Here is a 22,487-nt window from a genome sequence, read left to right as displayed (position 1 = left end):
AAAGTCACTGTAGTAAGTATTACAATTATTGGTGAACCGTCTTTCACAGCCCATTCTCAAATTTAGTCCTCGGCACAGAATGCTGCGTTGCCATGGTAACAGCATCTTCCTCATGTTTTGCTCCTCCTGGATACACATCCTCGTCTGGGTCCTGTGATTGGACGTGCTCTCCGTGGATGTCACCGGGGCAACCAAATGATGGGAATTGGAACACGTGAACGGAAGTGTCACCTCTGGATTTCACTGGCTCCCCTCCGCGAAGCTCTCATTCAGCCACGAATGAGACGTTGGAGGCACCGGCACTTCCATTGGGCTGGCCACGCGTCCGTCTGAGAAGGGACCGACCCCCCTCCCTCCCCTCATCCCACCTCCCTCTGCTCGGCTCGGTACGGTAGCCGAGCGGGGACCGGCTGGTTTCGCAGCGGCCGCGGGTCTCCACCCGAGAGTATGGCGGATGGGAGCGCGTTGGATAGCGGGGGAGAAGCGGAGACATGTCAGGGAGGGAATAAGGAAACAAAGAGAGGCCAGTTCTTTCACCCAGTGCAGATGTAGGCTTCCTCGATCCGGGTTTCTCCGAGGCTTCGCGCTCGTTCTCTGGCGTTTTATTTCCCCGATCATGGAGCAAGTTTGTTTTTTGTCATGCACAGAGACGGGTGAGCTCAGCGGATGAACCCCCGCTCGGTCCACGTCCTCGGGCCAGCGTTCGTGCGTCTCCCCGCTCGGTTCGGACAGCCGCGGTCCCCGCATGCGGGGGTCCGGCCTGCCATGGCGATTGTCTGACTATGAAGCCCGTGTCGGGGCAGCGAGTCTTTGTGCTCTGCCGTTGCTCGCGTTGACACCGACATGGCACGCGGATGCTGAGCGCCGTGAGTGCGGGATCCTTTCTTCCTGTTCGATTCAATGACAGCGTCGGTTCCGCGGCGACTCGACTAAATCCACGATGCGCGAGTATAAAGTGGTCGTCCTGGGCAGCGGGGGGGTCGGGAAATCCGCCCTCACCGTGCAGTTCGTCACCGGGACGTTCATTGAGAAGTACGACCCCACCATAGAGGATTTTTATCGTAAAGAGATCGAGGTGGACTCTTCACCGTCGGTGCTGGAGATCCTGGACACGGCCGGGACCGAGCAGTTCGCCTCCATGCGGGACTTGTACATCAAAAACGGCCAAGGGTTCATTCTGGTGTACAGCCTGGTCAACCAGCAGAGCTTCCAGGACATAAAGCCCATGAGGGATCAGATCATTAGAGTGAAAAGGTTGGTGGTGACCTCAAAAGCCCCCCCCCCCCCCCCCTCTTTTTTTTATTCTTTTTACACTCCAGAAAACCAAACTCATCTTCTCCTTAGACTTCACATTGCTGACAGGGCACCAATCCTAAATACCATCTGCTTTTACAGAAACCTGCTATTATGTGGCTCCTGGATCCACACAGTGACTGCGGCTCCCTGCAAAAGCTTTAAATACCCATGATTCAGTGCAGCACAGAGACATCCAATGAAGAATGTGCGTGTGTGTCCTGCAGAGGAAGCCCCTGTCTCACATCGGGCCGGTTCTGCAGACGGGGAGCCCACGTTTGTGCTCAGCAGCCTTCACAAAAGAGCCGCGCCGTAACTTGCGCGAGCATCCGGATGTGAGGTCACTCGTCCTGCTTCATGGTTGATGTTGCATGATGTCATGAAATCCTACCGAGAGCTTAAATGTGTTGTGTCATGGATGCAGCTGCAGCAATCACCCACGCTGCATTTGTTTGTCTTTTATTTTCCGACCAGTGCGCAGCGTGCGCTGAGCTGCAGCTGTTCGGGGTCATCTGTCATGCGTTAGAGCGCTCCACAAAGACCAAGAGAAGGCACGTTGAGGGGTTTTGAGGATGCAGTTACAGCTCTGCGTCAGTTTTCCTGTTCCTGCAATTAAAAATCTCCACAAAAAAAAGTGAAGAGTGAAGAGAAAAACTCCAGAGATGTTTATTATGCTGATTAATTTAAGATCTTTTATGTTATTTGAATCTTATCAAACATACTTCCCGAACAATCCTGGTATAATGTGTCACTGCTTGAAAGAATGAGGTCAACATGTTTCCCCCACATGAATAGAAAATAGAAAGAGGTAGATCTGTCTGCAGTGTGCCAGTGTGTGTTCTTGTGTCAAAAGTGTGTGTGTGCTCATACAGAACGTCGCACACAAGGCAAAACTGTTGTGAGACTTTATATCTAGTATTGATTCTGATGATTTTTCCTGACACGGCTGCATCTTTTTTAGGGCTTAAGCACTTTTCATAAGCGTATCCAAGTCAACCTAAAGGGATGTAATGATTGTGAGTGGTCTTTTCTTTAGTTATTAAGCTTCGATCCACATTGCGTTGGCCTCTAAAGATTCTCTCCAATGACAATCGTGTTTTGGGTGTTTTTAACATGTTCTTGTAGCATTTTTCTGACGATGGAGGGCAATATACAGAAAAGTACCATTAAAATTGTGTTTAGGGTTAAATCGTTGTGAAGCAGAGGGTGCCTGCTTGAAACTCAGCATGGGAGGGTTAAAGTAGAGAGCCATTGGGTCCCGTTTGTTATGGTCTTTGGGATGACTTAAAAGTAGATTTGATGATGGACACTCTACCTCCTTTAGCTTCTTACCCGTACCTTGTGTGAGAACTATAGTGATTGGTCGGACAATTGAAGTGGGTCGTGTGATTAACGCTCACTGATTTGGCGGTGCATGCTGAACCCATTAAAGGGTCTGAAATGTGAGATTTGATCTGCATTTTAGGAATCTCTATGTTCACCCATCCACCCATCTTCTAAACCACTCAATCCCTTTTGGGGGTCACCGGGTTGCTGGGGCCTATCCACGCCAATAGTGGACAAAGGCAGGGCACAGCCGGGACAGGTCACCAGTCAGTTCCAGGGCCACACAATCAATCACACTAACACACTCTTAGGAACAATTTCAGATTCAACAATTAACATATCAAGCATGTCTTTGGACTGCGGGAAGGAACTGAAGTACCTGGAGAAAACGCATACATGCAAACATGCGAACTCCACACAGAAAGGTCCCAGCTGGGAATTGAATTAGGGCCTCCTGGCTGTGAGGCGAGTGCTAACCTCTACCCCACAATGCAACCTTTCTGTTTTCCAATTACTCTATTTGGCTACAGTAACAAAAATCTTCCTCTGATTCAAACACATCATAAACGGTCATCCCTGCATTTACTGCAGTGATCCAGGGATTTAGCATAACAGCGCGTTAGCAGGCCCCAGGACAAAAAAAAAAGTGTTTTCTAGCGGTTACCAATGAATGACAGTCAAAGATTTAACTGGAAAAGTCAGTTCTCCTCTTATAATTTCCTTCTTTGGTCTTGTCAGCACAGTGTGACGTTTCCCACCTAGTTTGGTTTGCTCAATGTACCAACTCCTAAAGGACCATCCTAATAAGAAAAGACCCAAAAGGCAAAATCAGCTAAGAAGTCAGCCTTTGAACAAGTTAATAATTCCTGTTTTCCGATCATTTGAAAACAGAATGGCTTTCTTGTCTCATTTCTGCTTGGGCAATAATATATTTTAGTATCAGTCAAGTTATAGTTGGTTGAATGCTGTATAGCATTCAACCCTTTGTTTTCCTCTTACGCTATCTTCCGCCGTTTTTCGGCACTTAACTCCTTCTACAATTTTCAACCTATTTTAACCATTCAACTATTAAACTGTTCAGCTCTTTCAGCTTATTACTGCTATGACTTTTGGTTTTTCAAATCCTTGAACTTTTTAAGATATTCCAGGATTTTCCATGATTTTTTCTCCATTGAAATACATGGAGAATTTTTCGTGCAGAAGTTCACAGTTAAACTTCTACAATTTTTCACCTATTTTAACCATTCAACTATTAAAATGTTCAGCTCTTTCATCTTATTCCAGCTATGACATTTTGTCCTTCAAATCCTTGAACTTTTCCAGATAGTCCCGGTTATTCCCGGATTTTCCAATCTTTTTGCTCCATTGGCCACACCTTTGCTTCTTTAAACAATTGTAACTTTAACATTCTTTTGGCTAGAGACACCGTTCAAACATTGAAATGTTCACAAGGTTTTGGACTTCAATATAAGGCTCAAAATTATTATGGGATGGCAACACCACCTACAGTTTGGCGGCCATTTTTTGCCAAAATGTGAGGCAATTTTAAACTTCTTCAAACTTTCACCTATTTCAATCATTCTACTATTTCAATGTTCAACTCCTTCAGCTTATTCCTTTCAGCTATTACTTTTGGTCCTTCAAATCTTTGAACTTTTCAAGATATTCCAGGATTTTCCAAGATTTTCGCTCCATTTAAATACATTGAGAATCCTTGAAAACCTTTGGTTCTTTCAACCATTGTAACTTCAACATGCCTTTAGCAAGAGATACCGTTCAAACGTTAAATTGATCACAAGGCTTTGGACTATAAAATAGGTTTAGAAATCATTACGGGATGTCAACACAACCTACTGTTTGGTGGCCATTTTTTGACCAAATCTGAAGCAAATATTGCATTTAACTTCATCCATGGCTGGAACTGAACATATTGAAATTCACTGGATCTGGACATATAAGGAATGTGGGCGTGGTTAGCAAACAAACTTCGTTGCTATGGACGTCCAAAGGTTTACTTTTTCTGATTTGTCTGAAACTGACGTCGATTGGTTCGTCATCCCCAGGCGACCCAAACATAAAATGGTTGCTATGGAGATAGAATTAATAGAAAAGCCGCCATTTTGAAAAAAGTGGATTTTCTATCAACTTAGACATGTAGCTTTTACCAATATGATACTCTCAAACAATGTGTTTTTTTGAGTCGGTTGATGATGCTGATTCCAATGCTATCACTTTTAGCCATTTTAGCAACATCTTCAAATTTTCAACAGTTCAGCCATTTTTTCAACAATTTCAGCTTTAATGCTTAACTCCTTCTACAAATTTTGACCTATTTTAGACATTCTACTATTACAATGTTAACCTTTTTCAGCTTATTCCTACTAGGACTTTTGATCATTTAACTTTTCAAGGTTTTTCCAGTACAGTTCAGACATTTCTTCAGCAAATTTAGCTTTCATTCAGCAGTACAGCATTCAACCCTGCATTTTCTTCTGGAAATGCAGCTCCTTCTAGTTTTGATTAAAAGTTTGAAACAAATGTTGGTAATCTTTGCTTTAAATGTTGATGTCACATGTGGTGTAGTGGTTGGCACTCCGGCCTCACAGCAAGAAGGCCCTGGTTTGAACCCAGCTGGGTCCTTTCTATGTGAAGTTTTGCATGAGTGGGTTTTCTCCAGGCAGTCCAAAGAAATGCCTCATAGATTAATTGGTGAATCTAAATTGTTCTTGGTTCATCGCAGGGTGACTCTGCGATGGACTGATTAACTATCCAGGTGTACCCTGCCTTTACCCAACTGGGATAGGCTCCAGCAACCCTATGACCCTAAAAGGGAGTCAGCAGTTTTAGAAAATGAAGTGATGGCACAACGTATTCCAAAAAAAAACATGGAGACAACCCTTATTGGTCAATTTTAGTAATTAAATGAGACCCCAAGACACATAAAAAGGAAAAAACTATGTATTTTCTGAAAAAACATTAAGACAAAGAAGAAGAGGTTGTCACCTGTGTGTGTGTTTATAAGACAATCTTAGATTGACTGCATTTTCCCAGTCATAAAGTTTCAGGTATGAGGCGGTCTTCATAAAAAACAGTTTTATTTATAGCTTTATTTTAGAGTGTCATACCTCAACAGCTTCACCTCCAGTGCTCCTCCTGCAGCTCTGAAGGCCATCTGCTTCCTGCAGGCACGCTCATGAGACGGCACTGAAGCCCAACTGTGCGCTTGCATCCATAAAAAAAGATAGTGAAAGTTTCCATTCATGATTTCTCCAGATGATTTGTCTTTCAAGCTAAGGAAACTGAGCTCGTGTCATGGTGTTAGACAGAGCTTTCACAGATCCAGTGTAGGGTTGTAAGACCGCATCGTCATGTTTGTAATTCCTCCAGCAGAATCTTGACAAGAAACCTACTACCGGTAATTAACTAATGATTAAAAGAAAAGAAGAAGACTCCAGCTGTTCTCTTACTTCATCTCTCGGGTAGTGTCTGTTACTAAACTTTCTCAGCTCTTTCAATCGTATGAAACACAAATTAGATATGAAATCACTAACATTGTGCATTGCAAGATTTTTTCATATTGTGTAACCCAGTTGCATTACTAAGTCCTCTAAAGTCTTGTTTCCTCTGAACAGTACGGTCCGGTCCAGTTTAGAATGGTCCAGGCAATTCAGGAGAGAGTTTCAACTTAAAGTTGGACTGCTATGTTGGATGAGGGGTGAAGCTACCAACAACAGTAGAGGTCATCCAGCAGCTCATTTATTTTCCACTAGGCTTTTGGTACTCTGTATAAAAAACGCATTGAGAGATGATTGGGAGAACCATTGGAGCCCTTTTTTGTCGTAATGACCCTTAGCTAATCAACAGGTTTCAACAGACCGTTCCATTTTTCTATGGACCTACAACCAACAGGGGCCCAAATATGGTGCTGTTTGGTCTGGCTTAATGGGTCCATTTTATAATGGAAACGCTCAAAATCAGGACTGGACCATACCGTTCAGTGGACACAAGGCTTTAGATGCAGGTTCTGTCATGAATGCTCTTTGTAAACTGAGAGGAATAACTGTGAACTGGAACCACTTGCAGATTATTTTTTGTCCAAATATGCCAATAATGACTTGTAGTTTCTGAAAATGGACAAAACAAGTGTAACAAAAAAACAACAGGTGTTGCTGTTGAACTGTTGGAATGGCTCGATCTGGCTCGTGACGGGATTTTCCCAATAGTTTTTCAAAGCTATTTGGAATGTGGCTTTACTGAAAGACCTAACATGGGAGTTGAAAACATTTAGATCTCTTCTGGCAGACTGGTTCAAGGTGACTGGAAAGTTTTAGAAGAGTAATTCGGGGGGGAAAACTAAGAGGGCACTTTTGTGGAAAATCCTAACTCAGTGAAATTTTCTTTTGACCCCAGACTCAAAATTATTGTTTTCTGGTGTCTGTTATGTCTCCTCATCCTTTTAAAAAAGGGATTTTGTATAATCTTTGGAAGTGTTGCCTTTTGCTCGTTAGTCACCCCTCGGTGCAGAAACACAGACGACCGATGGCGGCCATATCGGCGTTCCTCCAGTTTAGAGTCCCTGCTGTGTGTCGCTCTCACTCTGAACCCTGTCAGCATCCATCAGAGCCTGCTGATAGCGGCAGGGACGAGCTCTTCCACAGAGGCCCGGGGTGACCGTGATTACACCTGGAAAGCAGCTGGGGGCCTCATCATACCTCTCCACAGCTGCAGTGAAGTTTACGCCCGGATGTGTTGTGATTAGTGACCTATCAGACAACAGAGGTGAAGCCATTACCAAAACGCTCTTAGCACTGCTGTCATACAGTTTCGTTGCTGCTTGTGATTCATCCGATAACGTCGGTGGCTCCCTGTCATTAATTTTGCACGAGTAATAATTCATTTAAACATTGTGCTACGGCTTATTTATCAGGATGAAGCGGGATGCTTTCTCTATCACTGTCGTTATATCTGTCATCTTAACTGCACTAGCACGGCTAAAGGTCAGTAAAGACTAGTAAACAGTTGACCTGGTATTCAAACTGCGTTGCATAAGTAATGATTTTCTTTAGATTAATATTTTCTCACAGCATGAGGTTGTATTCAATACTGCCAAAGGGTCAATAATGAGGCTTTAGACTTCAGACAAAGTCTATTGTTGTGTTGCATGTAAATGAAAGAGATTGTTTTTATTGTAATGCTATCAAACGGCAAATACACTGAGATAGAAACTGTAACAAGATAGCAGTTTTAAAAATAACCATCAATGAGCGAAATCTGCAAAGTAGTCGGCTTTATGTTTCACAACTAATATGAATGTTTTAAAGGCGGTGTCGCACAGCCACTACTTTTTCTGCATTTTCCACATACGAAATTTCGGTCTTCCACGATACATGTGTGATATGCGTAATTCATAAGTGTTTGTTTTGTTCGTCATTTGTTCAAAATTTTTGGTCAGTTGAGAATATCGCAGTTTAGGAGTACTTATGTAGTTTATACGTAACTGTTGCATTAATCTTACGCAATTGTGTGTAATTCTTTTCGAGATGTATACGCTAATTTGTGGGTTTCCCTGATCGCTCCACACATGTCTAATGGACTTTTCATGCATGTACTACAGATGTATACGGTAACTTTTATATCACACACATGGTGCATGAACATGTTAAAATTACATAATTAACGCACAAATTTTGGGCCAGATTTGACTTCTGCATTGATTTACATTAGGGTTGCACGATATGAGGAAAACTTGCGATATGCGATATTAGTGATCAATATTGCGATAACGATAAATTTGCGGTAAATAAACAAACAGAAAAATAAACAAAAATATCATTCCCATTTCATTGCAACAGTTTAAAAATTATACAGTGATCCCTTGCTATAACGCGGTTTACTTTTCACGGTTTCGCTACTTCACGGATTTGCATCGTGCATTGTGTTCTGCATTCTGATTGGCTAAAAAAGTCACTCCGCTTCTTCTCTACCTGTGCGTCAATAATGTTGCAGTTTAATATGTACTCGTAAGTAAATCAGCATTCCAAATTACGTACATGCAAATCATCTTGCAATGTCAAGTTTCTCTAAAACCCATAGAAAAAGAGCAACACCAACTGTCAATCACTATGTTCTTCTCCCGAACAAACACACACAGCTGCACCGCAGGCTTGAGAAGGAGAAAACACTGCAGCTTCTCAGACTGAAAAGCATTGAAATACACCTGAGCCACTATTTGTCCGTTTGTACTTTGTATTTTTTTCATGATCATTTTAAATTTTCTCCCGTTTAATTTAATTACTCTCGGGTCGCGGTGGGCGGGGCTAATCTCCGCGATTTGAAGCCTTCTGTTTACAGCGATGTTTCAAATTATTATTTGACAGTACAGTACAGAAGTTGTTTGTTGAAAAATAAACGTTTTTAAAGTACTTTGATTTGTGAAACAATTGCTTGAGCCTGTAAAATGGTTTGTTCTTTCTTTTCAATGTATAATAGAGTATTTAATTGTATAATAATTGTTAAAAAAATAGAGGTTTCTACTTCACGGATTTTGCCTATCACGGGTTCTTTCTGAAACGTAACCCCCGCGAAAAACAAGGGTTTACTGTACTCCAAATGACCCTCATCGACATGGGGGACAAACATCTAACATAATAGGCCTCCATCTGATTGGTCAACAATGGGAAAGCGTCCATCTGATTGGTCAAAGCATAAAGGGATTTATTTGATTCGTTAAATGCTTCAAGCTGCTAGAAGATTGTTTTAACACATTTTGGATTTGCGATTTATTGCGATATTCGCCGTCTTTTGCGATATGCATATTGCAGAGCTGGATATTGCGATAACGATAAATTTGCGGTATATTGTGCAGGCTTAATTTACATCTTCTTTGTGTGCTTTTTTCGTACTTCTTCTTCTTTAATGTGGTACATTTGTGATACACCTGGGAAAATTTACGTGAGTGACCACAACTTCTATCACTTTTTCTACATATATTCACGTACTTTCATCCGTGCAATTTGCGCAAAAGTATTCGTATTGGCTGTGTGACGTCGCCTTAAGGCCCGTACACACCGGGACGAATATTCGCCAGGCGTTATTCGCCAGCGTTTTTTGCCATGTTTTTTGTGTTCACACCCAGGCGATTTTCGCTGACGATGAGCCGAGCAAACATGCAATTTCATTCCCTGACATTAGATGGCGCTTAATGTAAACAGAAATACTCCTGTACATACGGTGGCGCTGCGCAACTTTACGCTTCTTAAAGTCGCTTTTCACGCAGAAGAAGAGAGCAAGTATTTACGCGCTTGTCAGAATCATACAAAGAAAACATGAATATTTCAAGCACCAGTTGTTCCAACTAGTGCTTGGTTCGAGGATATTTTAGAATGTCCGTCATTATTTCTTCGCGGCTGTGTAGACGCTACTTGGCGTATTTGTTCTTCACTGGTATGTGTGCTCAGAAAGGCAGTTTTGTGTTTGAGCGCCCCCAAGTTGTGTTTTACTAACTTCAGAAGCTCCAGACACGTGTGCATAAGCGCCGTTCTCATTGGTCGAATAGATTTCGACGCCGCGCGTCAAACCAAAAAAACGAACCCGAGGCGTTTTTTAAAAAGTGGCGCTTTGACGCATGGCGTTTTTTCGCGCCGGTGTGCACACTCACATTGGTGCCCTTTGTTTAGTCACGAGGCGGTAACCCTTGTGCTATCCTAGGCACTTTAACATTGGGAGTTGGGTCCTCTAGACCCACTAGACAGTGCTCTGAACCTTTTTTCTTCAATGATTTGTGATCTTCACTGGTGTCCATGGATTACATGAAATCTTTCCACCTTTATCCACCTTTGTCATGGTAGGGAGAACACATCAATGCAAGGGTGGGGTCATCTAAGATAGCACAAGGGTTTCGCCGGCGAAATTCGACCTGGTGTGTACAGGCCTTTAAGGTTTTAAAATCCTTCACTAAACACTTTTCTCAGAGAGGCATGAACATTTTCACACTTTTCTCTCTGGTTTTAACTCTCAAAGTTAAAACCTTTGTAGAAACATAAGTCAAGTATTATAGAATTAAAACAAAGATCTGCTCACAATCAAAGGTTTGTGTAAACTGGGTGAACTGAACTCATTTTGTACTGGAGACACAGAAGAGATTGATTGACATTGGTCTACAGCCAATCAGGATGCAGAAAACAATGGGCTGTGAAAAAACAAAAAAAAGCATGCACAATTCCACCAAAATACCCTGCAAAAGGGGAACTGTGTTGTAGCGAGGAACCTCTGTATTCCAATATAGCCGCGCACATTTCTTTTTTTGGCCATTCAGATATCTATGGGTGAAGTCACAGATTACCGGCCTGTTTTCAACTAAAAATTTGGCTTTGTTATTATTATTTTTTTACTTGTCTGGGAGAATCACAGGCAGTTTCTGATATTTTTAGGCAAAAATCTAAAGAAAAACACCATTGTATGCTAAAAAAAAATGACGAGATTCACACACTGGCTGCCACAGGAAGCCATTACTGATCAAGAACCTTTCCTTAACAAGAGATGAAACATTAAGGTCAAACAATGATGCATTAGAAGTGACATTTTCCACTTTACTCCCTAAAATGAAAACCATTTTGTTAAGAGGAGGGACTTACACTGCTAATAAGCTCAGCAAACTGAGCAACGCTTATGAAATGATTGGAGAGTCCCATCATCCTGCGGTTCTACCCAGCCGAACCATCCTTTGTAAACATAAAAGACCCTTTTGATGAGGAGTGTAAACATCTCTCCTGCCTTCAGCTGCCTGAGGTTGCAACGCAGCAGGATATGAAGGCAGGCAGCAGCAAGCTAACAATTCCTCCAACACACTGACTGAGCTTGTTTCACCATTCAGTGTGTTAGATTTCAGCCAAAGCCATTTCCTCCAAGACAGGACAGTCTCAAAGCTGCAGTTGGCCCAATGTTGCAAAATGTATGTACATAAGCATTTTAAGTTACTCCATTAAGTTATTCTGTGTCTACAGAGCCCTTAAATCCCCAGAATGGATCCCTTTACGATAATCCTAAAAAAGGCTTTTCCATTAATGATCTTCTAATCTCAACAAAGTAATGTCTCCCAGAATACTCTGAATCTGCAGTCGAGGGACACAGCTTTTTGATGCTGTTTGTTTCCACTCTCTGCGTTTCATTTAACAAAATCATTTAAGGGATTGTTATGTAGAACAGTCAAAAACCTATCACCAAATAAATGGATTTAGATCCAAAACTTACTTATGTCATTAGGGCTCAGACTGTCTTGAATTATGCCAGGGCACGACATTTTGATTCCTCAATTTCGTAAATTCTTACACATTAAGTCATTTACTACCATCTACTATCTACCCAGGTGTCTGAAACATTTTTGTCAAAAGAAAAAAAAAAGATCTCAGCATCTTGCAATAATAAAAAAAACAGGATAGCAAATAGTGCTGGAAGAACAAAATAAAAGTTTGAGGTTTAGCATTGAAATAAGATTGTGTACAGTTTGCAGCAGATAAGTGTGGATAGAAGGAAGGTTTTTTTGATCTTCCACTTTTTGGCTGATGTAATTTCAACACTTGCTTAGGATAAATGTCCCATCAAAATGGACTTTGCAACTCAGAAAATTTACTTTGGAAAAAATGAAATGTTTGTCATAGGTGTGGATGTGAAAGTGTGTGATTCTGTGGCCCTGCACTGCAATAACAACCTGCCCCCCTTCACCCAATACCAGCTGAGCTAGGATCCAGTAACTCCGTGACCCTAAAATGGACTAAGCAGGTTGGGAAAATGGGTGAATTGAAATCTGTGTTGGGGTGGGAGAGAGTCTACCCTGCCTTTGCTCAACAGTCACTAGGATAGGCCCCAGCAACCCCATGATCCTAAATAGGATTAAGGTTCTTTGGAAAATAGATGGATGGAAATCTATGTGGCAACATGTAATCGCACAAATGTATTGCTGTAACACATTAAAATAAATAGTGTACCATTAGTTCTTTGATTTTCTATTTGACTTGACTGTCTCAACTCCATTGAGTTTTCATCTTAATTTAGTTTTTATTGCCCTCAACAGTCTGACCTCTTTAATTTTTTTCAATTGGTAATTATTTTGAATTTGACATTTTTCATTTCTGGGGGGGAAAAGTATTGATAAAATTCTCGTGTTTTTTTATTTTCATTTTCTGGAAGTCCAACAAAGCTTCTTCTCTCCATATTCAAAAGGCTGTTACACTCCAAGGTGCTCGTGGGCTTCTCTGTCCGTCAGCAGCAGGGTCCGTCTGTGAGATGATCTGCATCATGCATTATAGATGAGACGTGTCTGTGTGAGCTTGAATGGATGTTTGCAGTTGGTGTTCTGCTGCCTCTTGGCATTACAAGCCGAAGATTTGAGTTTTGGCGTGTTGTTTGTGGTGCCTGTGTCAAAATACAGACCAGACTTGGGTTATTTCTGTCTTTTGGACGACGGAGGATTTTTGCTTCTTCATTCCAAACTGTTTAGTCCAAAAACAGATTGGTGGAAATTGGTTATCTTAAGGCCCAGAGAGCCTCTAAAATTATAGTTTAAACCTGCTTGACTACTGTTTTTTTCTGTTATTATCACTAAAGGTTTCAGTAGATGTATAACCAGCTTGAGAGAAAAAGAGGAAACAAGAAGAAAATTCAATTTTTAACACCATCTTCTCATCAAAAATGTGCACATTTTTATGTAGCTGATGCCCGTACAGCTCTAAAGCAATCTGTTACCCCATAAAGATTCACAACGTTTTATCTAAACTGCTTTACACCCACGCCAATATTATAATCTTGTGCTGACAAAGCTCATATCCTGCAATACACACACACTTTTTTATTAGATTGGCCACAATGGAGTTGTGTTTTGAAAAAGAAATGTGTAATCTGTCAATTTCTTCCAAGTTTTATACTTTATGGATGGATGGATGGATGGATGTGTAGTAATGCTATTTTTCTGGCTAAAAATGGTGGTGGCAGATGCTGATCTGAACACAACTTATTCTAATAATCAGCAATAAGTTGGGTATCTGGAAAACAATCAGGACTGTAGCTCGGTAGCAACGTCTCAACCATAGTCCCCAAAACTACATGTTTAACTCTCTCCAACACTCCTGATTCAAGTAACTATGACTCCTTGATAGGTCCCTGCAAGAGTGGATAACTTTAACAGGTGTGATAGACATCGGAAAACAGTACAACATGCAGGATTGAGGCCAATCGGGACACTAGTGGCGGGCTAACGAAGTCAGTGGTTTCATTCGGACAATATAATGTTTATAATTTCTTTTATTTGTTTGAATTAAGTTCAAACTAAAATGCACACGCACTGTAGTTGCCAATAAAAAAAATAATTAATTAAAGGGTTGTTTTTTTTCAGGAAAGTCTTTTAAAAAGTCATTTGACAGCTTTGGCCTACATGTTTTTGTTTTTGCTGTTTTCTTTTACTTTAAAAAAGTTGAAGGAGATTTGCAATTATAATCCCTTATGAATAATTACTGTCTCACTCTGTTTATTCAATCCTAAAATTCACTGCAACGTATCAGTTTGAGTGTCTGGCTCAAGGTACCATAAAGCTTCTTAAGGTGCACTCAAGCTTTTGGTCACACGCCCACTCACTTCTGGTGAGAAGCAACCCAATTCCTGGTTGCTTCTTTCGGACGGAGACATGATCACGGCGAACAGAACAGGTTAGTTTAGATTAAAGTTTACCGGGTAATGTATTCATAAGCACATCAAAGTCGCTGGAATCTGAGCTAATTTAACGCTGCAACCTCCAGCTCCTGGTGTTCGGGGTTCCTCAGGCTGCTCAACCTGGAAAAGCATCAAAGGTGTACCTTCAGTATCCATCTCTCCAACATCAGACGTGCCCTTGTGTACAGTTACCACAGAAAACAGCAGAGGGCTTTTCTGCCGGTGAAATATCGAACAGGCTTTTTCATAGCATGAAAGCAGAATGCAAAAAAAGACGTTTGAGGATGGGCAGAAATTTGAAAATTCTTCACAGTGCTGTTAAGAGATGGGATACCTTAGATGTAGTTGTGTTGAAGGCTCTGATGTTGCAAGATGTTATTCATGTTAGTACATAGACATGAATGAAAATGATAATACAAATCAATTTTCTCTGGAAAGGAGTTTTATTTAGACCACAAAAAAATAAAATAAAGTGTTTTTATGTCTAAAAAAAGGTTACTATTATTGTTGTTATCGTTAAAATTGTCAACAAACTTTACCTAACAAGTTTTTAATTTTCAGCATTTTGGAGTACAACTTAGAAATTTGGGTTTTTATTTGTAAAGAATGGTTGATCTGCATCCACTATTAAGCTTTAGTGGAGGCAGTTTATTTTTCATGGACGAAATGCAGTTTGATAGTGACAGTGATAGTTTTTTTGGTTCTCGGCGAACAAAATTCAGGATAAGGCTGAATTTACAGGTGGCTGTGGCGCAGCGATAGAGCGGTTGACATCTGATCAGGAGATCGCAGGTTCGCTTCCCCCCGTGCCTGACACTAAACCCCACATTAGTACTGGTGGTTACAGGTTGGTGCCGGTGTTTGTTACTGGTGCTGCCATCAGTGTGTGTCAATAGGCGAATGGGACTGTAAAGCACTTGGGGCCTTCTAAGAAGGCAGTAAAGCGCGATAAAGTATACACTATTTACGGTACACTTTTGTTTTTAAAGCAAAAAGAAACAAGAAGGATCTGTTTATTATGTTTGCCAAAAACTTTTATATTGGGACCACATATCTTCTCAAAAATGACCATTTATTCAAAAATGGAAATATAATCTCAAAACAGCTTTAAATTTTTTTAATTTTGTTAATATTTCTACAAATGTTACCTTAGTAAAAGAATAGCTTAGATAGAAAAATTAAAACATATTAAAAATTAATGCACAGTTTTGGTCAAAAATAGAATGAGAAATGGAACTATTAATTTCCAACTTTAAGTCTTCCTTATTTTTTTCAATGCACCAATATTTGCTTCTTTTTATTGGTCAGAACGACAGAAATCTTTACGCCACAATTTTAATGTAATGGAAGTAGCAACCTCCTGACGTTTGGGGTTTTCAAGACAGTTTTGCTTGAAACAATAATGGTGCTAATTTATTAATTACAACTAAAAATGCAGTTTTTATGTTGATTAGTAGTTTTCTTTCAGAGACATTTATAATTAAAGCCGCAAGCGGCGTTGTATGGCCCGCAGACGCAACCCGCCTTCAACGCCCAACTCTATGCACCACAACCCCCCTTAACCCCCTTACTGCCCACTTTTGATAAAGGCTAGTCAAAACGGCATTTGCTAATTATGCTAACTATGCTAGCTATGCTTATGTGGCTAAAAGTGCTAGCATAGCGATCAGCATCATCAACTGACTCAGAAAAACACATTAGCTAAAATTCTAATTATGCTAACTATGCTAGTTATGCTAACATAGCTAAAAGTGCTAACATAGCGATCAGCATCATCAACTGACTCAGAAAAACACACTACCTAAAATACTAAATATGCTAACTTTGCTAGCTATGCTAACATAGCTAAAAGTGCTAGCATAGCGATCAGCATCATTACCTGACTCAGAAAAACACATTACCTAAAATACTAATTATGCTAACTATGCTAGCTATGCTAACATAGCTAAAAGTGCTAGCATAGCGATCAGCATCATCAACTGACTCAGAAAAACACATTCCTCCAATGGTGAGAGCTATATGCCATAATTTGATAAAAAAAAAAACACAAAATGGCGGCTTTTTTGTTTATTTTATCTCCATAGCAACCATTTTATGTTTTGGTCCCCTTGAGAGGACGAACAGATTGACGTCAGTTTCGGACAAATCGGTAAAAGTAAACTTTTTGCCGTCCTTAACAACAGTGGTTTTATGCTAACCACGTCCACATTCCTTATATGTCCATATCCAGTGTTTTTCAATGTATTCAGTTTCAGGCATGAATGCATGCATTCAATTTTCACTGTATTGTGTTGAAAGGCATGGGAGTTATTACAGTGCGCCACTTTGCTAGCTCGCCACGCGCACGCCGTTCAAAATCTACAACTTCTAATTCCAACATTTTGTCCAGAGTAGCTGGACGTTGGTGCCCAAAAAGTTACGAGACGATTAATGAAAATTCCAGCGACGAGTTTTCGTTTGTATCTGGTGCTAAAGGTGCTTTTTTGAGAAAATTCCAGATGGCGGCCTTTTCCCAAGGTCAAAGGTCAACGACACTTCTGGGGTGTTTGTAGACTGGAGCTGGCAGCAAGTGTGTGCAATTGCGTGAAAATCCTTCAAACAAAAGTGTCTTTTCCCCATATTGTGGGAAAACACGAAAATCGCCAATTCTCAGAGTTCGCCACAAGATGGCCGCCAAGCCGTAGGTCGTGTGGCCGTCCCATAATGATTTCAAAACATCTTTGGGATATCCCCGACACGTGTGTCTTGGTTTCGCGACTGTATTTTGAAGTACATTTTGTTCGGCCCCATACGCGATTTTCGGCCCATTCATTTTTTTTGACGGGATCGCTGGCCGTGATGTCTTCGTCTTCGTGGGGGTGACGTTGACTTTGTGGAAAATTCATTTGCAATTTATCCCAGGTGTGTGCACATTTTGGTGACTTTTCGAGCATGCGGCGGGGGTCAAATTCTCGCTGAAAGGCGGCGAAGTCGTCGTTCCAACTGCGAAAACAATATGGTCCTTGCAGTCAGTGACTGCTGCTGCGGGCCATAATAAAGATGTGTATTTCTAACATTTTACTCTTTCAAATTAAGATGCATGATGCAGATGTTTTATAAATCTTTAAACAGAAGTTTAGTTACATATGTGACCTCAAAATTGACTAACAAGGGAAGTTTAATGAAAAGAGTCTGAATTTCATTTCAAGACATTTTAATGGTGTAAATTCCTGCAGTGCGAAGTTAAACAAATACTACTAAAACATAGAACCTCAGAGCTGTTGCAGCTCTGCCTGTTGGCAGCAAATAAGAAAAACTGTCTTATAGTATAAGGAAGTGATCAGCTTTGTCTCTGATTCTTCTGAGCTGTCTCTGTTCCTCTGAAGATCTCAGGGATCTGCCGTGTTTTTCATTCAAAAATGAATGTAGTGAATACAATGGTAAATCCTAGCCCATGCGTTTGGCGGTCACAGTGCAGAAGTTAGTTCATTTGAACTGCCTATCTCCTTTGGCTTTCAAATAGTAGGTCCAAGTCCACTGTGGGTATTCTGCGACATAGCAACAAGTTTGGTGCTCATAGGATTATTGCCTCTTCCTACCCGTGGGGTCCCAGCTGGTTAAGAGGATGGATAGATGGATAGATGGATGGATGGATGGATGGATGGTTGGATGGATGGATGGATGGATGGATGCACATCTACATCAACTCTTTTGGAGCTACTGTGGAACTATCCAAATTTGTTGGAGATATTTAGAAACTTAAGTTTTTCCTATCAGTACATTGTTTTTATTTCTTCAATGACATTTTTTTCCATTACCTGAAGTCAAACTGGTTGAAAGATTTTTCTCTTTGCTCCCTAAAAAGAAAAAAAATATATATATATGTACTAGGGCTGCACGATATGAGGAAAACTTGCGATATGCGATATTAGGGCTTAATATTGCGATAACGATATAATTTGCGGTATATAAACAAATAGAAAAATAACCAAAAACATCATTCCCATTTCATTGCAACAGTTTAAAATTAAATTCCAAATGACCCTCATCGACATAGGTGACAAACATCTAACATAATAGGCCTCCATCTGAATGGTAAACAATGGGAAAGCGTCCATCTGATTGGTCAGAGCATAAAAGGATTTATTTGATTCGTTAAATGCCTCAACCTGCTATAAGATTGTTTTAGCACATTTTGGCTTTACGATTTATTGCGATATTCGCCGTCTTTTTGCCTATTGCAGAGCTGGATATTGCGATAACGATAAATTTGCGGTATATTGTGCAGGCCTAATATGTACATATATACATTTATATATATATATATATATATATATATATATATATATATATATATATATATATATATATATATATATATATATATATATATATATATATAATGTTTTCACAGATCAGAGTTACAAATGCACAAGGGGTTGTGAGACTTCATTACATCTTCATATATGGGATATTGTGGATAATATCTAGAAAAAAAATTGAGTTTTTCTTTTTTTTTTTCACTTTCTTAGAAAGACATGCCCCGATAATGATTGCTCCTTGTCAGGAGTGGCACTGCTGAGAGGGAGCGGTGAGTTCTGGAAATCCTTTTTTTTTTTTTAATCATCGGGGCATATTTGTTTTAAGAAAGTGGAAAAAATGCCACGTTTTTACTAGATATTATTCACTGCCTTAGTTAAAAGTGGCTTATAAGAAAACTCTAATGACCCAGAATTCTAGCAACATTTAAACTCATCATCTACGCACAAATCCGGAGACATGAAAGGAGTCTCAAATCTGATCTGTGCGTAAATGTAGTTTTGTATGCGCACTAGTAATGTTAGGTTGGGGTTGTGAGGGGCTGTAAGCTAGCGGGAGAGCTAGTAAACAGATGGATGATGGTAAATGGGAGCAGGCTTACTCTGATTTAGTGCTGCTTTGCAGAAACTATGTCCTAGAGAATGACACAGATTTTTATTTTTTTATTTATTTTGCTGAAGAACAAACTGTCAAAAATAAAAGACCACTGAGAATACTTTTGCAGCAGATCAAAATATGATCAAAGTGGGACTTTAAAGGCTATACAACTCCTGCTATCTCTGGTTGTCAATCTGTTTCCTCCATAAGGTTCACTACTCTCTGCTTCCTCTTCTGATTATCTCTATAAAAAAAACAAGCTTTATTATCACCAATTAGTTACAAAATCAAGTTTTTTATTCAGTGATTTAATACTAACATCAACTAGAGCACTCTGAAAGAGAAAGTTTATTTTTAAAAAATGTCATTTATTCAAAATGTTACCCAAAGGTTTTTTATTTATTTATCTGTTTCATACAATGCCAGTCATCTATGAGGCTTTTCAAATTTTTTGAAGTTACATTTAAGTGAAAAATGATTTGCAAAAATGTCAGTGCTAGCAGGTATAAAGGAGTTTATGCAATAATTTACATAATAATGAGTTTTTATTTTAATGTCATCAATCCCTCCCCACATAACCACCAGCACTGATTAACCCTGTTAATTAACCTGAACTTATCTCTCAAATGTCAGCTGGTAAATGTGCACAGACTTCAGAGAAGTTGCAGGTATTTTCTCCTTGATATAAAAACAAAAAAATCCACTATTTTCCTGGAAGAAGTTGTATTAGGTTCCTTTGCTAAATTTGATTGATATTTGTCTTTTTTTTAAATATAACTCTTTGTTTATCCCCGCTGACTGACTTATAGGCCTGACTTCCTGCTTGGATCTGTGTTTGTCCTCAGGTACGAGAAGGTTCCCGTGATCCTGGTGGGCAACAAGGTGGACCTGGAAAGTGAGCGGGAGGTGTCGTCCGGTGAAGGTCAGGCTCTGGCTGAGGAGTGGGGCTGTCCGTTCATGGAGACCTCGGCCAAGAGCAAAACTATGGTAGATGAACTCTTTGCCGAGATCGTTCGGCAGATGGACTACGCTGCCCAGCCGGACAAAGATGATCCCTGCTGCTCCTCGTGCAATATACAATAGCCCCGGGGGCCTCTGGGAAACAAGCCTGGAAACAAAAAAATGTGTGCTGAGAGAAAGCACCCCTCTTGTGTAGGAAATACACACACTAAGACAAACAAATGCCAACAAAACTGAGTGAAAGGTAGTGGTTAAACACAGTGGATTTGAATTCATAGCAGCATTAAAGTTGCAGTAAAAGCTGAATGGAGAATGCCAGGAATTTGCCACAAGAGAATTTGATGCATAACAAAAAGGAACATACCCTCGCCTTATGTCACCATCTTCTATTGTTTGTTTTTGTCTTTCCACCTGTAGAGACATGAATCGTCAGCAAAGAATTAGACCTTTTGGGCTGATGAACTGCTTGTTCTGAGTATTATCATTTTGTGTACTTCCACACGCAGCACTGATAAGCATTTCTTGTTACCATGTTTGCATTTCCACAACACTCCAAATCCAGCAGAGCTTTCTAAGGAACCAGTGCTTTTAAATAGGAGTCTTTGATTTTCTGTGTCTAGAGTTTCTCTCTCAGTCTAGCTTTTGTAGGTACTGATGGAAGATGTTTGTTTTTTTTCCTAATCACAGGGCTGAACCAAAGAGGTGATTCCCATTTTTTCAGTCATTCAGAGTGGCAATGGAAAGAAAATAACTCCTGCGGCATCTTTAAAGTCATCTCATTGCAATTTTTCTCATTTCGGGTCCTTAGGCATAGCAGAGTCTTTCACGCACTGTGTGATTTTTTCTGTTTGTTTGTTTGTGCCCTTGGTCAGATTACTTCTTAGCATATTGCATTCTGGTTGAACAAAAGTATTTTATAGTATTTGAATACCTTCTTCAAGCTCCGTTCAGGAAGGGGTGACCTTTAAAACGAAGACGCAGACTTCTGTCATACTTCTTACTTTCTTTCTCTCCTCGGATATTAATGCGGTAAGTGGCACTTAAGAGTTTCAGTATCTCAACGCCATACTTATTGCTAAGAGTATTCAAAAATCTAGTAATAAATATTAATGAGGAAAGTGATGGTAGTGTAAATATTTGATACAGAAAGTGCCAGCTCATTTGAAGACATTGACTTGATACACATGGAATCGTGGAACTGTATGCATGGCTAGTAAACAAAAAAAAAGGACTAGTAGCGATCAGTAAAAGGCAGTGGAAATGAGTAAACCAAACACACACAAGCATCTGGATCTGAACACTGTACATCTCTGAAGGCACGGGAGCCAGACCTTCCCCGTGTTACCATTTCCATGGTTGATTTTCTATTTTTTTATGTGACCATTGACTCGTTATTCCTCTAATGAATGGTGACACTGTTACATTTGACACCTAAACAATAAAAGTGCGTTCAACACTCGAGTGCAGCCCCCATGTTCCTGTGAAGTGAATGGAGTCCTTTAAGCCATTCTTGTGTGTGTTCTCCTTTTCTTCTCCGCTTTTCCTCCTCTTGACATGGTAACGTGGAAACTAGACTCAAGTATTTTTGGCTCTTACACACTGGGGTCTTTTGGGGAAAAACATCATTTGTTATAAATGCTACAATTGAGTGGAACGTCCCATTTCATAGCGGGTTTAAAACAAAACATGAAAGTTGCAAGTAAAAGTCTTTTTTCACGTTTTTTCAAGCTATATACAATTTGTCCTCAGCAAAGCGTGTTCAAGCAGCCACTTCCAATGAAAGGTCTATATAAACAAGCATAAAAAAACACGTTTTCTCAAAACTGATTTTAGGCTCTACGAACAAATGGTGTGACCGTTGAACACACGTTGCCAGTTAAATCAGGTTGAACTTTGACCAATCGTAGACTCAGATTTGTTAATGACTAATGTTTTTGGTTTATCCAGTGAACCCAGACATAGTGATGACATCGTCAGACATGCCTGACGATGTCTGGTTTTTGTGTTTTTTTTTTTTTTCCAAATGATGATAAATCAAGGCCACTCTTCTGACATAAAGGTACCGGTAATCCATATCCAGCATTGCAAAGATGCTAGCAATGAACTAAACCGTTTCCATTTTGTGCCCACATCATAAGATTTGCACTGCTTTTTTTCATTTTGTACCAAGCTTCTTTCAACTGTAGAATGCAGACAAGTGCTGGTAAACAGTAGTGCATGCAATAATCAATACAATGTTTAAAAAGGCCTGCACGGTGGCGAAGTGGTTAGCGCTCTTGGTTCAAGTCCCAGCTGGGGGACCTGAAACAGAA

General features: G+C 40.2%; 1 protein-coding gene across 2 annotated transcripts; it reads left to right on the top strand.

Moving 5' to 3' along the window:
* Positions 1-127: 127 nt before the first annotated feature.
* On the top strand, positions 128-21,636 carry rap2aa (RAP2A, member of RAS oncogene family a). 2 transcript variants are annotated; one of them, XM_020712974.3, is made up of 3 exons: positions 389-1,254; positions 18,831-18,889; positions 20,061-21,636. In XM_020712974.3, exons 1-3 carry the CDS (start codon positions 941-943, stop codon positions 20,078-20,080), a joined length of 393 nt encoding a protein of 130 aa, XP_020568633.1. In that variant the 5' UTR covers positions 389-940; the 3' UTR covers positions 20,081-21,636. The 2 variants fall into 2 exon arrangements, with proteins under 2 accessions (XP_004081824.1, XP_020568633.1); XM_004081776.5 differs by lacking the exon at positions 18,831-18,889 and having other exon boundaries at positions 128-1,254.
* The last annotated feature ends 851 nt before the right edge of the window (positions 21,637-22,487 follow it).

Source organism: Oryzias latipes, chromosome 21 (assembly GCF_053564925.1).
Source record: "Oryzias latipes strain Hd-rR chromosome 21, Olatipes_Hd-rR_3.1".
Classification (NCBI taxonomy): domain Eukaryota; kingdom Metazoa; phylum Chordata; class Actinopteri; order Beloniformes; family Adrianichthyidae; genus Oryzias; species Oryzias latipes.
This window is presented reverse-complemented; position numbering and strand designations above follow the sequence as displayed.

Excerpts from the sequence above, each read along its gene's own strand:
- rap2aa (XM_004081776.5), top strand. The coding sequence starts at position 941 with ATGCGCGAGTATAAAGTGGTCGTCCTGGGCAGCGGGGGGGTCGGGAAA. Across the intron at positions 1,255-20,060 it reads CAGATCATTAGAGTGAAAAG|GTACGAGAAGGTTCCCGTGA; the intron begins GTTGGTGGTGAC and ends GTTTGTCCTCAG.